This window comes from Colletotrichum destructivum, chromosome 4 (genome assembly GCF_034447905.1).
Source record: "Colletotrichum destructivum chromosome 4, complete sequence".
In the NCBI taxonomy this organism is placed as follows: Eukaryota; Fungi; Ascomycota; class Sordariomycetes; order Glomerellales; family Glomerellaceae; genus Colletotrichum; species Colletotrichum destructivum.
Genome location: NC_085899.1, coordinates 1,840,070 through 1,854,976, shown reverse-complemented (window position 1 = coordinate 1,854,976; position 14,907 = coordinate 1,840,070). Strand labels below are relative to the sequence as shown.

Below are 14,907 nucleotides of genomic sequence, written 5' to 3'. Positions count from 1 at the left end.
GTCATGCCATCAACTACATCCACCACCCCAGCAACATCGTCTTCCCACCTCCCGTTGGACGGTTTCTCGCGTGTCCGTCACCTTTTCAACCCTTGGGAGGAGCCCCATCCAGGCAAACGACTACCTCTCACAGTGGCGGAAGAGGCGAGCAGGGACTCTGAGAAGGTTGCGCTCGTTGGTTCACAACACATCGACGGTGGATGTAACGGTGGTATGACCGCAAAGGAACTGAATCCGTACCGCAACAGTCGGCCCTGGCTTGTACGACGCCCGATCCGCGTTCGATCACGAACCCCGGCTCCGCTCAAGATCACGACGGAGATCGCCGACGATGCAAAGCTCGAGTCGATGCCGCCAGTTCAGAATGTCGTAGTACCCTCCCCCGCAATGGCCACTCCTGCCATCCCTGCCGCCATACCGGAGGCGGACGTCGAGAAGCCTGATGCCGAGGCCATGGCTGTTCCGGCGGCGGCTGCCGCGGATGTCAAGTCAAGCGAGATGCCACTGCCAACGTCGCCACCGATCGACTGCCAATTCACCGACTTTTCCAACCTACTTGGCATCAGCGTGCAGCCTCCGTCGGAGGAGGAGGCCGTCCCCATTGTCCAGAGCGAGAACAGTTCGTACTGCCATGCTGCGCCTGACGAAGACATCTACGGCTGGGACGCCGAGCTCGAGCGGCAGAGCCAACACAGCAGTCCGACCCTGTCATGCCCGTACGACCATGACTACCAGTACCGACGGACTAGCATGACGAAGCGCAGTCTCCTGCATCGCGTTTTCAGCATGGGGAATGCCCCCAAAGACTTTGACAGCGTTGACATACGCCGAGCTAGCAGCACCTCCAGCTAGACATTTCAAACGAATATCTCACGAATGGAGCAGCCTTGCTGCTCCCAATCGAAATCCCACTCTTCAGCTTTCGCACGAAGCTATGATACCACTTTTTTCTTTTGCATTTTCTACCTTTTGGCATTCAACTTTTGTATTCTGGCATCAAGACCCCCTTTTTTCTTTTTCTTTTATATATTGGGTTATTATCATTATTTTTGCGACAAGATATCACGACTACATCTTCTGGAAAAGAACGGGGAAAATCATAGACAATGGGGATTGGGTCATTTGCATGAGGAGTTATTGTGGCATTTACAAGGCTTGGCCAAGCCTGGACAATCTCATGATGCATTGCGAGGAGCTTTGGCGGGGAGCGGTTGCTTTTATTTCATGCAAGACACAGGGAACAAAAAGCATTATTCATTCAGAGTTTCTGGGGGATTAGAATAAGGCTTCCTGGGATAGCTTCCTGGGATAGCTCACTGGCATATTTGGAATGGCTGAGACGAGGTTTATGACCATTTTATTTAGATGTGCTATATCACTTCACGAAGTAGGATTCTGATGTTTTGAAAAAAGAAGGGAAAAGAACTCTATTCTCACAACCTACATCTTTGGAATCTCATTTTCGTCCTCTTCGAAGTGACATAAGGTCCAGAGCAACCAACCGGCCCCATGTATTATTGATTAACCACAGCGGGGGCCGAGGGGGCCAGCCTGTCCGTCCGAGACATTCAACTAGTGGCACAACTCTTCTTTGTCCTCGACTAATCTTGTTGCTCTGCATCTCGAGCCCTCCCTCGCTACCCTCAGGTCACCTCTCGCTTACCTTACGGCCGACACGGCTCACTAAACGAAACAAGCTTTCCGGCTTACCGCCAATGCGAAGCAGCATCGCAGTCTCCGCGGGGAGCTACTGCTCGTCAGCGGTTCCGTCGTCGTGGCGCGAGCACATCTTGCGCTCCTGGCTGGCTGGCAAAGTCAATCTTTGCGCTGCTCGACCTGTTTGCGGGTGATGCAAAGCATCGACCTGGGCACCCCCATGGACTCGAGGAAGGCGACGGCTAGCCAGCAGACTTTAGCATACGGACGCATGAAGAAGAAGAAGAAGAAGAAGAAGAGGACGGCTCACTGCAGCATCGCCGTGGCACCTCATTTTCTCGCCACTTGAGATCTTGCCGTCGCCTGTTCCCGTCATTTCAGCTCCCTGGTCACGATGTCCATGACCTTGGGCAGAGCCTCGAGCAAGGTCTGGGCCTCGAAGGAGGGGCGCTCGCCGCGCGCGGTGAAGCGCTTGTCTGTGGATCGGCAGAGAACGGCGACGGACCAGGCGCGGCCGCCGTAGCTCTGGGCAAGTCGTCCATTGGCCGTCCGCGCAGGTCATGGGGCCCGAAGCGGAGACGTCGACGAGGTGGTTGCCTTGAGTAGCGGGCAGAGTCCGGATCAGGCGGCGAGGACGTCGCCACGTCTGGCTTTGATGTCCGGCGAGAGGTAGGTTGATCTCGTTGAGGATCCATCCAACCGACTTTTCGTCGGGCAGCGGATTCGGCGCGATGGACGCAGGCTCGTTGGTGGTGCCAGCGATGGTTTTGCCCTGCCACGGTAGGAAGAAGATGACGCGGCCGTCGGACGTGAAGGGGTCGACGAGGCCCAGGTTGGCCGGGCAGGATGGCGTAGACTCCCGAGGCTGGGGTGACGATGGTCTTGCAGTTAGGGTCATCCATCTTGCGGAGCGAGTCGGTGAAGGGCCCCGTGCAGTTGATAAAGAATTTGGCCCTGATGCGGATTTCATGCGGCGGAGGCGTCTGGCGGTCTCTGGCAGACCCCATGTCCCGCCGCAAAGCTTCACGTTAGCATCCTTGCAGGCTCGTGACCCTCGAGTGGTTCACAACGCTGGCGCCATGCAGAGCAGCTGTCACGTTGATGGACAAGCTTATGCGGAAGTCGTTGTGGGCGCCGGCGAGGTCGGGCCGCTTTAGCACGGGGGACGCATCGAGAGTCTTGCTCCGCATCAGGGAGTGGGAGCTCTCGATGCCCTCATTGCCGGCAAGGAAGCCGTAGCACTTGGTCTCCAACCAGTAGTAAGAGGCCTTGCACCACCAGTCGATGGGGAGCAAGATACTTGCGTTCCTTGAGGTCCTCCTTCAACCGCTGATACAGGGCATGGTCAAGACTTTAGACGGTCTTTCTGGATCCGCGCATGGCAACAGTGTTCATCAGCTTCGTGCTCTTACTGCTTGTTCCGCCGCTGGGGATGTCGCAAGGCCGGTAGACGTAGTATAGGGTGGCACCGTCGGCCGTGCCTAGAGCACAGAACAACGAGAGCGACTACGAACGGAACCAATCTTATTTTGTTTTATTTGTTTTTTTGGCTGTGCGGCTTGCTGTCTCAACCGCGCGGACCGAGACCCGGACCGACACCGGTTGTTGTTACTAAGAGCTAGCAGGAACACCCTGAAGAGGGAGACTAAAATCTCCCGAACCTTTTGCCAGCCCGGGTAACAGAGCAATGTGGGTTGTAGTGGATCGAATGAGGACGATGAGAAGTGTGATTGTTTATTCAGTTTCCAAGTCTCACACACTAGTTGGAGGGCACGCTTTCCTATCCCTATTGCCACAGGCACCGCATTCGTCCAGAAGCAAAATGGGAACGAAAGTGCGCCCTAAGCCACTCCAACTTCTCAACACCGTACCGCTCGTACTGGATTGCCCAAGCTACTCCATCTGTCACTATCGGCGAGTTCGTGATCAAGCGAAGAGACACTATCCATATCAATAACCATATCTCCATCTCTACTGGACACATTCAAGGGCCCCCTGTTTGGTCCCATGTCCATGCTTACTTGTACTTCCCGACATGCCCGATCCGGCAATGCTTGACGTCATTGGTAGGCCCGGATTGAGAGGGTCCTGAGTGCCTCTGGTCCATGCATCTAACCAGTACTTAGAGCCATGGTAATATAGGTCTACCTGTAAATCTTTTGATTCAGAAGCGAACTGTTATATGCATAATGACCTGATGCACGGTCAACCATCGCTATTCCTGATACTTGAAATTTACTGAGGTACGGTACCCATGCTTTCCTCACGATCCATGACTAAGACAGACACCAAAGATACATGTGCCAGCATAGCATCGAAAAATTACGTTTCAATATTTGCCGCCTACCAATCGCCTATCCAGTGTAACTTCGGGTATCTATTCATGCTTCCGCCATCCAACGTGTCACAAATGAACCCAAATCCTGAGCAACATTACGCCTAAGCCCAACAACCCGACCCAAAGGCACGTTTACCGGTTCTCAATGGCAATTGCAAACAGCTCGTCCACGAACGTCGGCGCCTCGTTCACTCTCTCCGCCTCCACGTTCGATGTCTGGGTCGCTCCGCCGGTATGAACCTTGGTTCTCACCTCGGCCACCTGCAGCGTCCGCATCTCGATGCCGCCGCCGCCGCCTCCGCCACTGCCGCCGTTGCTACGCCCCTCTTCCGTCGCCGTCCCCGCCTGCTCACCGACCACCATGTTTCCGGTGCTGTCGCTTGCTCGTCTGGTCATCATCGTCGGCGTCCGCCGATGCGATATCGTCGCTTCATGAGCCACCGGGTGCGCAACATCGTCGGCGTTGGAGACCTCGACTCGGATCTCCTCCGACACCATGATGCCACCAAAGGGCGTCGACTGATTACCCGCCTCGTGGTTAGCGTACGCCGGAGGAGCTGCTTCAAAGCTCGAAGTCCCCGGCGAGAGGGCGTCGCTGTCGCGACGTCCCGACCAAAGCTTCAGAGTTGAGCTTGATTCGTTCGAGTTTGTCGCCGACGAAGCGCGTCCGAGGACTGTGGGGATCGGGTTCCCTTCCGAGTCAACCGGGTGTGACGGGCTCAGTTTACCAAACCTACGAAGACGTGATGACAGGCGCGATTGTTTATCACTGTGTTTTGCCGGCGTCGGCTTCTCGAGAGGAGGAACGGACTGGAGGACCGGCGCCAGCTCGCGGTGCACCGACTGCGTAAAGGCAAGATTCCGCGACGCGTGGCGGCCGACGAGCTGATGAACCTTGAAGAAGTTCAACGGGATGAACTCGCACTTGGAACTGGTGACGTTGACGTGGATCGGGATAACCAAGCGGAAAGCAATCAGGCTCGTCGGCTGAGGCGGCGCCGCATCGCCAGGGGCATGGTTCGCCGGCAGCGTGACAACGGTGCTGGTGAGAATGGCTTCGTTGAGAATGGGGTCATCGATCCAGGTCCGCAATGCGTCGAGGCTGTCCGTCAACTGAGCCGCGAAGTGCGCCTCTCTTGTGCCCACGTTGCTCAGGGAGGCAATCCTTCTGCTCATGCCTAGGGCCGTTAGTCGGTCGAGCTGTCGGAGGAAATCCAGATGCCACTGCTCGATGCGGTCAATGGGCATCTGCACGCTGGGCAGCAGGTGCCGGGCGCCCTTGCGGACGGCGACGTCGAACCCGTAGCTGCCAACACGGGCGCGGATGCCAAAGAATCCCATATGCACCCCGGGCTCGAGCTGGTTGTTTTCGTTGGCGTATGCGGCCATGTTGTGCAGCTTGGACTCGAAGTCGGCCGACTTGATCTGCATGCTGGACACGATGATGTTGCTGACCTGGCGGAGCTCTGCGAAACGGTAGCCGGCCGCCTCTAGCCTCTCGGTCTCACGGTCCGTCTGCACTCGTCGGACCAAGAACATGAGAGCCCCGCGGCCGAACTCGTGATGCTTCCGACGGCCGATGCCCTTTTCCGCGAGATCGGCCGTGGTGCTGGATGCCTCAACCTTTCTCGTTGTCCCGTCGGGCCTCACGGCGGGGCCGTCTTGTTGGCTGCTCGTTCCGTGCTCGGGCCGTTCTCCGCTGGCACCGGTGGGCAGGATCTCGTCCCAGAGCAATCCAACAGATGTCAGGTGCTCCTTCATCTTCTCGGCTAGGCCGGCGGCGGCGACGCAGAAGAGCTCGCGGAAGATGACGTCGTAGTTCTCGATGAGCTCGCCGTGCTCATTGATGAGCTGAATGCCGGCGCGGGAATCACGGTCGCGACCACGTCTCGGGAGGTGGGCCAGGTGGTTCGACATGCCGCCGACGAGCGTTGAGATGCCCGACCAGTTCCGCGACGCCTGGAACATCCACAGAAAGAGGGGATGGGCAATGCTAAAGGTGTCGCTGGCATTCTTCTCGAGGAACGTGTCGGTGATCTTCTCCGTCGGGATCAGACCGTCCGGGTTGACAAGGATACGGTTGTGCTTGTCGAACACCGCCGCCGCGATAACCACCTGCTGGGCCTTGCTGGCGTAGCGTCTCATGATGCGGGCGGTATAAATGGCCGTTCCGCCCATGACGAAACAAGCGCCAATCGACTGTCGACATGTTAGCCGCTATGATATGATCGCCTCGGAAAAGGCAGCGTTCGCCAAACCTACCAGGCAAATAACGACAATGACGGTGGTGTTACGGGACAGCTCGTTGCTCCCGGTGTTGAGACGTACAAGCTCGTACTCTGTGCCGGTGGCAGCGCACCAATGCATACCCGAGACCGCACCGGCCAAGACGACGGAGCACGCGGCGCGCTTCCACCAGGACGTGGTCCACGCCGCCCGGAAGACGAAGAAGAGGGCGAGGGCGACGATGCTGGCGGCAACGGCGATGAGGGCCGCGCCGACGACGTTGATCGGGTTGTAGATGCAGATGTAGTTGTCGATGGAGTTGTTGCCGAGATAATGCATCCCGCAGATAGCGGCACCGGCCAGGACGCCTCCAATACAAACCCGCCACCAGGACACGGTGTTGTTGATACCGACGGCGACGAAGGCGGCGAGGAGCACGGCGATGGGGACGAAGAAGGATAAGGCCGTGAAGCCGCTCGAATACGCAATCTGCAGCTCGGGTTCTCCATTGCCCAAGTCGATGGCTCGATTACCGATGAAATGCTGAGAGAGAAAGACCGGACGTGTCAGCGAATACCACAAGCGGTTCTGCAGGGAAACCCGACTCACCATGCACCAAATGGCGATGCCGCCCATCGTGACGGCGGAACTGACTAGGAGGAGACTGTCCCAACGAGCGTTAGCCAAATAGCGCCGCAGAGTGGCTGCCGAGGGATCACCGCGTACTGGTTGAATTTGCCTTTGGGCGAAGTTCGCCTGTTCAGCAACTCGAGAGTGGATGCTGCGCCGATCAGACTGACGGCGAAGCTGAGCGTGATGAAGCCGCCATTGAAGGCTCTTGGGACCACATGCCCATGATACCTGTCGAACAGTGCTTCCATTGTTGCGGACATGTTGGCGGCGACTGACTGGGATGGGCCACCCAGGATAGTGTCGTTCTCGAATGTCTCTCTTTTTCTTTCCTTCTCTCTCTCTTTCTCTCACGCTTCACTTTCTTCCTCTCATACACACTCTCGGTTCGCGAAGTTCGGCCGGCTTGTTGATATATATCTTTGGACTCGCGTGGCAAGTCGGGGAATGGGGAGGCCGTTGACCAAGTTAAAGGGAATCAAGGGGAGGGCGTGATTCCTCAAGGAAGATGGGGGGTCTATCCAGGACATATCATTCAGGGTGTCTGTCAAAGTGAGACAGAGAGGGTGGCGGTACGGGACTCTCGGAGACGCTGGGCGCAGCCTTTTGCCAAGTATCCTCACTGGCCTCGGAGGGTGGCTGTCACGAAGGGTCTAGCTGAGAAAATGGTTTCCCACCTCCCTTTACCCTTAGCGGACGCGACAACCGTCACCTAGTGGTGAGGCTACTCCACAGCAAGTCAGGAAGGGTTGCTGGAGACCTAATGGACGGGTCTATGCCGCGCCTGGCCAAGAGCCGGGTGTTCCTGGGCACGTCTGAGCTGATGGACTCGATCGGGTCGAGGGGTGAGTAGTAGTGGTGGTTTTCGGTAACGAGCATCCGAGCCGATCAAGATCAGACAGGACAAGCCTCTTTTCCCATGCGGCTAGTTCTCTCCCAAGGCCGGCGACTATCTATCTCCCTTCCTCCTTTCCCCTCTCACACGCGCTCTCTCTCTCTCTCTTTCGCCCTCGTCCAGCTCGGGCCCACGATCTGTTGGTCACCCACTGGTCGCGACGGCCTAGCGCCGAAAAAGAGATTTATTATTGTTCGCAGTAGCGGCGTGTCCTGAGATTGGCTTGTTTGTTCCCTGGTCCGGTCCGGAAGAAACAAGTACTTGACTAAATCTGCTACGACTGGTGCGACTTAGGTGAGGAATTTGACAGAAGAGACAGAAGAGAAAGAAGCCCAACGTCTGCACAACATCTCTGTTCCATATCCCTCCCCATGAATGAATGTATGAATGAAACACAGAGAAAAGAAACGAAACCCAACCACTTCCGGCTAGCCTAGCGCAGGGAGCTGGGTGCGGTTCAGTTGCAGCCAGTCGCCGTCATGGCAAATGTCGTAGACACGCAGGACGAGCAAGACACGAGCCAAAACCAAACCCGGATCGCCACCGCCGACGGGCATAGGCTGACTAGCAATAGCAGCAACTTGAGAGACACGGAGTAGGATCAAGGGAGTGATGGGCCCATCATCGACCGCCCTCGATGATGCTGGAAAGGGCGGCATGCCTGCAGGTCTTGTTCGACAATGAACGACTTTTGGGCGGTTTTTTTTTTGGGCGACTTCTTCTGGAGGCGCCGCCTAAGCACCTAGCCCCGACGCCACGGCTGTTCGCGCTCGAGCAACGGTTGGCTCAGGATTCCAGGAATGCTGCTGGTCTCGGTGCCGTTCCCCGCTGCAGACCAACCCGGAGGCGAGAAACCACACGAGAACAGACAAGAGAGGTCGAGAGGCGCAGCAATAGACTCTGGCTACTGTCGAAGATGAAGAATCCGGCCGGAACACCCACCAACCCTCTCTTTGGTGATGCATTCGGATCATACAAGGACACCCGACCACGAACAGGCTGTTCGCATATGCTTCGGACGGGAGTCTGAGCCTCCTAGGGTCGGATTTTTGGACGAGATAAGATGCACATGGATGGATGCATGATCTGCGCTCATCCCTGCGAACGGACACCAGGGGGAAGAGGGAGGGGGGGTTCCTCGGGAAAAGAAAGACATCCAGTAAGTTCATTCGTTCATAAAGATGCAAATCTGTGGGCGACAGTGCAGCTTTCCGGCCGATGGCTCTTCGCTTATCCTGCATTCGTTTCTTTTTGTTTCCCGCAATGCTCACCTCACCAGGCCTGGGCTTTTCAGCTGGACCCGAAGCGGCATCACCCCTGATTTCTACCTACATTACGGTCTGCCCCATCGACAGGAAGCACGACGTGTCGTATCCCAAGTGTATTTATCGTTACCACAGATACCATTGTACAGTTTCCATTGCTAGGCACGGCATTTATACTACGTTTCCTACTGACTGGGGGGTTTTATTTCTCTTCAAACTTTGTACCTACCTATGCGATTTGAAGAGGGGCCACCTTGGCTACGTATCTCACTCAGTATCTATTCCAAGCCAGCAAAAACCTTCATAGGACAGACTAAGACGATCTCTGACGGTCAGCCAAACGCGGTACTGTGCTGCTTTGGATGTGCGCCCTCGGCACGTCCAATGCTAACCCCGATGCGTATGGGTTTCGACTCCCAGGACCGACCATGTCGGGGTTCTGGTTTCTTTCCATAATCCGTTTTCAACCAGCCCGAGTCGAATCGAGACTTCAAGGTCTTATCTGTGGGCATGCGCCGCCGCCTCCGCCGCCGCCCCCCCTCTTGTTGCCTTCTTGTGGTGTTTTCTCGGGTTGACAGGAAGGAAAGCAGCGCCTCCTGCTGGGCCATATCTATTTCCTTGTGTCTGTGTGTCTATGTACGTGTATGTGTGCGCGTGTGTATGCGTGTGTGTGTGTGTGGCACGGATGGGTATCGCCCACAAGCTACAAGCTAGTGAGCGCCACAGATGCAAATTTGGCCATCCTCCAGTCGAGTGTGCATCCTCCCGACGACGCACAGGGCTGCTCGACACATGCAGCGCGCGAGAGCAAGGGGTGCATCATCTCCTGTACCTAGAGCCGCCATGCCCCCCCCCCCCGACCCTGGCTCTGGGGAACGCCAGAGCCTCCGAACGAAAAGGTTGTCGGTCCAGGCAAGGGAGCAGATGTCCACAGGATATGGTTTGCGAAGCCAGAGAAAGTGTGCATTGTGCTCTGAACACCTCTCCCCTCACGAGAATCGAATTGCCCGCGACCTACCTGACTCGAAGTGGCCTCACTCGTCCTTCACCAGGGCTAACGATGAAAGACGATGATGGCTTGCTTCCCCAGGTGGCGAGATTCTGCTGTCGGTAATCCCAAAACAATCGTCAGTCGGACCATTCGCGCGGTAGATCGTCCCACTTGCCCCAAACAAGCCCATCGACCGACTTATCCTCGGCGGCAAACCGAGCGATCCAGTCCTCCGGGCCGTCATCACGGTCGCGCCGAGGGGCATTCTATGGCTTGTTGGCATCCGGCCGGCCATACCCTACGCCCATGTGGCCGATACGGAACCGGAACTACATTGGAGTGTATCCATTAGGGGGGCGAAGGAAAAGCAACGAGCGTGACGGATGACACGGCGTACAGAGTCGTCCAGAAGGACGCACTGAATCCAATGTCTCGGTTGGCGGTTCAGCTCCTCGTCAGGCAAAGAACCGCGAGACCAGCATATGGGCGGCGGCGGCCTTTTTCCCCTCGCCGGCGGCTGGCTGCTTGCGCTGTGCTGGCTGCCTGCCTGCCTCCCGACATAATCACACTTTTCCACGCTGGTCTTGCCTATTGCTGTTTTTGGAGCGACGAATTGGACACGGAACGGAGACAGGCCGCCGTGAGGGTCGATGACACAGAGCCTTGGAACGCAGACGTCCGCTTCCAGGCAAGCAGCATCCGCTGACCGGCCGGTTGCGCCGAGGGATCATCCTGCTGTGACGGGCAGACTTGGGTCACCCGGTCGATCGATGAAGGTTTGGTAAAGCATCAGGGTGTCGTCTCCAGAGGTTGCGATTTGCTTTACTTCTTCATGACGCTCATTCCAGACCGCTATAGGTGTGTTTCTTCCTTTCTTTTGCGAAACGGTGAGAGCGCGCCACTCGGCAGGGAAAGAAGCCAAAACGATACCGAAAGGCCCCCCCCTCTCATGCCATGTGGCTATGATGCTTGTATGGTCCTCATTTCCCTGAGCCTGAAGGGGTCTGTCGGCACTGTTGTTTTGGACAATCTAGTCTAGTTGCACTAGCTTCGGGGATAGAGGCGATGGTGGGTTTTTCCAGGCGTTCTGTGGGTGCACCATGGCTCTCTTCTCTAGCCCAATTAAGCCGAAGAGTTTTCGCCGTCCTAATGCTACTTGTTCGGACTTGGAAACTGGCCAACCAGATACGGACGAGGGCGAACCGGAGGCGCGAAATGGATGAGCGACTGTTGCTCAATACGATTCTGGGACCCTGTCGCCTCTCGCCCCTCCACCATCGCTTGTACATAGGTTCGTAGGGCCCCTCGAGAGAGTCTACCGACCGACCGACCGACCTCCTGAACTAGTGACAGGCAAGCGCGATGTCCGATTCCGACTGGTAAACGGTACGCAGAATGGTTCGGACGCTCCAGTCATCTGAACGATCATCTGTCGTGCAAGCCCTCCCTCTCCTCCAGCTTACACCAGACGACAGCTGACCAGCGCCGCAACACGGACAAGTCGGTGCGCCAGCAAACCTTTGACTTCTGACTGGTGTGGTTCTGGGCTGGCGGGCTGACAGACCTGAACGACTAGCGAATATTTTGACAGCGCTTGTTTCCCTGACCACACACGTTAGCCTTGAAACACCATTGTGAGGGACAGCGGGCGGTTCACTTCGACATCTCAAACAACGGGCCGTCGCTCATCTTTGATTGTGGAGACATGGCCGCTTTGTTCGACTCGGGGTTGTCCAACGGCTGGCGATTTGGGTCGACCGCGGAAGCCAGGAATAGGCCCAAGCCGAGGCAAAAAACCTGTCCGTCTGTCGCCCGTCCGGCCCGGTGAGTGCTGACGACGTGGTACGAAGCCCAGTGGTCCGGCAACCCTCGACTGCCACTCAGTGAGACGACGGGGGAGGAAAAGAAAATGACAAAGAGTCTGTATGTGATGGCTGCCGTCCACGTCGGCTTTCTCGTCTCACCATGAGTAGCTGGCCATGCAGCCACGGCAATGTCGCAAAAGCTTGTTCCTTGTTGTGCGTAACACACAAAGAGGGCGTCACAGGAAGGGTAGATTAAACCGTGGGGTTTCAAATGTCACAGGTCCCACTTGGTCCATCTTTCCTGTTAGATTGTTTTGGTGTTCCAAGTGCCACAGGTCTTAGACTCATTTGTATGAGACTGGTCTTCTATTGCACAACCAAGCCCATCGCAATGAACTGATTCAATTGAACGGGGGGACACGGAGCACTATTTGAGCCCCCATCGGGATGAATCGTTGGCGGTGATTGTCGAGTCCAAGATGTACGTTTGTCGGTGATGATGTATATGCTTTGCCCTTTACATCCGTTGAGGAGGAGCTGCCGAGAATCAATGCAAGGGGGTTCGGTAAAATGGGTACCGGTGAAGCAGAGACCGTATGGTGGGGCCGGGTTCCCGGGACCGGAGGTGCCCGTGCTGGAAGAACAATTGCCCGAGCCCAGACAAGACGCCCAGGGAGGCCCCGAACGCGGGGCAGTTGCCCCTCCATTGCTGCAAAAAAAATAGCAGGAGTAAAAAAAAAAAAAAAGGATTACACAGCGACCGTGGGTGGAGCGCGTACGATACCTAGGTAATTGCATCACTGGTTATCGCATCCTGACCCCACATGCGGCGGACCTTCTCGAGCAACTTTCAACTCGATATTGACGGTCCTACATCTCCAGATCGGCCACCTCTCTTTTCCGACTGCTTCTTGCAAGATCTGACCTGTCCCCTTCCGATTGATCCGATCTGGGCGAATCCTTTTTTTCGACCGAACACCATAATCGAAATCCCCCCTTCCCCGCGCTCCCCAGGAACAACCCCGCCATCGAAATGCCTCCGTCGACAGAGGCGCCGTCTTCGGCGGTCCAAGTGCTCCCTCTCACGCCCTTCACACCCGACCTTTACGAGCGCGCGTGGTGTTCCATACCCCATCCGACACTCCCGCTCATCGCGACCGCCTACTCCAAATCGGTCAAGATCTTTTCTCTGTCCACTCTCTCCTCCCACAGCACCCTGACCGGCGGCCACACGCGGTCCATTCGCTCGGTCACCTGGAAGCCGAACCTTCCCCCCCAACAGCTGTGCCTCGTCACCGGCAGCTTCGACTCTACCGCTGGCCTTTGGCGTTGGGACGGTGAACTTCCGTTTGCGGGCGGCGACGACGTTTCCGCCCCGGAACCCCTCGAGATCGACCTCAGCGGCGCGGCGAAGAGGCGTGCCACCGACGGCAGCGACGGCGATACGGACTGGGAGTTTACGCTGGTTCTCGAGGGCCACGACTCGGAGATCAAGGGCGTCTCCTTCGCCCCGTCGGGTGCGTACCTCGCCACTTGCAGTAGAGATCAGACCGTCTGGATATGGGAGGACGTGGGCGCCACCGAGGGTGACGACGAGTGGGAGACAGTCGCCGTGCTGAACGAGCACAACGGTGACATGAAGGGCATCGCCTGGTGCCCGGACGTGCCTGGAAGGAACTCACGCCGACGGTACAGCGCCGACGTCCTCGCGAGCGCGAGCTACGACAACACGGTCCGCGTATGGCGCGAGGACGGCGACGGCGAGTGGGTGTGTGTGGCGGTGCTTGAGGGCCATGAGAGCACCGTCTGGGGCGTGCAGTGGGAGCAGAAGCCGAGGGAGGACGGCGGCTTCCCGCGACTGCTCAGTTACTCGGCAGACCAGACGATACGGATATGGAGCCTGAAGGTTGATGACGAGGAGGACGAAGGGCCTGGGGCAGCCTTCCGCGGCGGCCTGGGCGGCATCCCCAACACGATGCGAAGGTCGCTGCGCGAGGAGTGGGTGTGCACGGCTGTCCTGCCCAAGGTGCATACGCGAGACATCTACTCGGTGACGTGGAGCGCGACGTCCGGCATGGTGGCCAGCACGGGAAGCGACAGCCTCATTGCAGTATATCAGGAGGACGGCAAGACGAGCGTTACGGAAGCGGCTACCACGAGCGGAGAGAGCGCGACCGTGGCGACAGCGGGATCAAGCACGTGGCGTGTCGTGGCGGAGGTGCCAACCGCCCACGGCCCGTACGAGATCAACCACATCACTTGGTGCAAGAGGTACGACGCAGGATCTGAGAACAAGGGTGTTGAGGAGATGCTGGTCACTACGGGAGACGAAGGACTGGTCAAGCCTTGGCAGGTGGTTGTGTCGTAGAGGATGCAGTGGAGGGCTAGGGTGGTCGTAGCGGCCGAAAGTACAGGGAGTTGCGAATATCTCATCCAGACAAGTCTTCACAGACCACCAATAAGGTGTAATTCACCTAGAGCGGTGGTTTCCACCTCAAGAGGATAAAAGGTGGACATCAACATCACACAACACTTGATCCCTTTGTCTTCCTATTCAGGCAAACAGACTTGCCTTTGCCACCTTAGGAGCCTTACCCAATCTTTCTTGAAGTCAACAGTGGTCAACACGTTACCTATAGTGTCATCACATGCTAAATCATTACAGGGCTATAAGTTCTCCTTGATCTAGCCAGTTTGTGTGATTGCAGTAGATGTGTATAGCGTGATATAACTTACAGGGCATGTTAACCGTTTTATCTAAATATGGAACGTTGTTGTAAAGAACCCAATATTAAGCCTGTAGCATTCTTAGTTGCCACAATTCTTTTTGCCTGTCGTCAAAAAAAGAAGGAACTGAGAACAAACCAAGTATTTTACTTATCTACAAATAGGAAGTTTAGGGATAAGTGTTACTAAGAGGCTGGATATAGAGAAATATGGTTACTTGAGTAATACAGAATTAAACAGGACAGTAGTATCAGTCCATAACTGTCATGAGAGTAGCCATCAGTCTAATCCTTCTCAAGTATGTTACAAGCTATGGAATTACGTCTTTCTCGAAGAGAAGACTATCTTCCCCACTTCAAAACACCCAAGCTTGG

At 56.4% G+C, this 14,907-nt stretch overlaps 5 protein-coding genes across 5 annotated transcripts; 2 read left to right on the top strand and 3 right to left on the bottom strand.

The window, feature by feature from the left end:
* On the top strand, nt 1-1,406 carry CDEST_06479 (uncharacterized protein). Its single transcript, XM_062922638.1, has one exon. The coding sequence runs from the start codon at nt 4-6 to the stop codon at nt 850-852; it is 849 nt and encodes a 282-aa protein (XP_062778689.1). The 5' UTR covers nt 1-3; the 3' UTR covers nt 853-1,406.
* Nucleotide 1,407: 1 nt separating this feature from the next.
* CDEST_06478 (Putative FAD-dependent glycerol-3-phosphate dehydrogenase) lies at nt 1,408-3,131 on the bottom strand. Its single transcript, XM_062922637.1, has 2 exons — nt 1,967-3,131; nt 1,408-1,898 (listed from the first exon to the last, which is right to left on the bottom strand). The coding sequence occupies exons 1-2, from the start codon at nt 2,624-2,626 to the stop codon at nt 1,758-1,760; spliced, it is 801 nt and encodes a 266-aa protein (XP_062778688.1). The 5' UTR covers nt 2,627-3,131; the 3' UTR covers nt 1,408-1,757.
* Nucleotides 3,132-4,126: 995 nt separating this feature from the next.
* Nucleotides 4,127-7,101, bottom strand: CDEST_06477 (Putative MHYT domain-containing protein; the record flags this gene model as incomplete). The annotated part of the gene is made up of 4 exons (XM_062922636.1): nt 4,127-6,193; nt 6,257-6,763; nt 6,830-6,884; nt 6,947-7,101. The coding sequence occupies 4 exons, from the start codon at nt 7,099-7,101 to the stop codon at nt 4,127-4,129; spliced, it is 2,784 nt and encodes a 927-aa protein (XP_062778687.1).
* Nucleotides 7,102-8,022: 921 nt separating this feature from the next.
* On the bottom strand, nt 8,023-8,404 carry CDEST_06476 (uncharacterized protein; the record flags this gene model as incomplete). The annotated part of the gene is made up of 1 exon (XM_062922635.1): nt 8,023-8,404. The coding sequence occupies one exon, from the start codon at nt 8,402-8,404 to the stop codon at nt 8,174-8,176; it is 231 nt and encodes a 76-aa protein (XP_062778686.1). The 3' UTR covers nt 8,023-8,173.
* Nucleotides 8,405-12,626: 4,222 nt separating this feature from the next.
* On the top strand, nt 12,627-14,547 carry CDEST_06475 (putative cytosolic iron-sulfur protein assembly protein, CIAO1/Cia1). Its single transcript, XM_062922634.1, has one exon. The coding sequence runs from the start codon at nt 12,840-12,842 to the stop codon at nt 14,172-14,174; it is 1,335 nt and encodes a 444-aa protein (XP_062778685.1). The 5' UTR covers nt 12,627-12,839; the 3' UTR covers nt 14,175-14,547.
* The last annotated feature ends 360 nt before the right edge of the window (nt 14,548-14,907 follow it).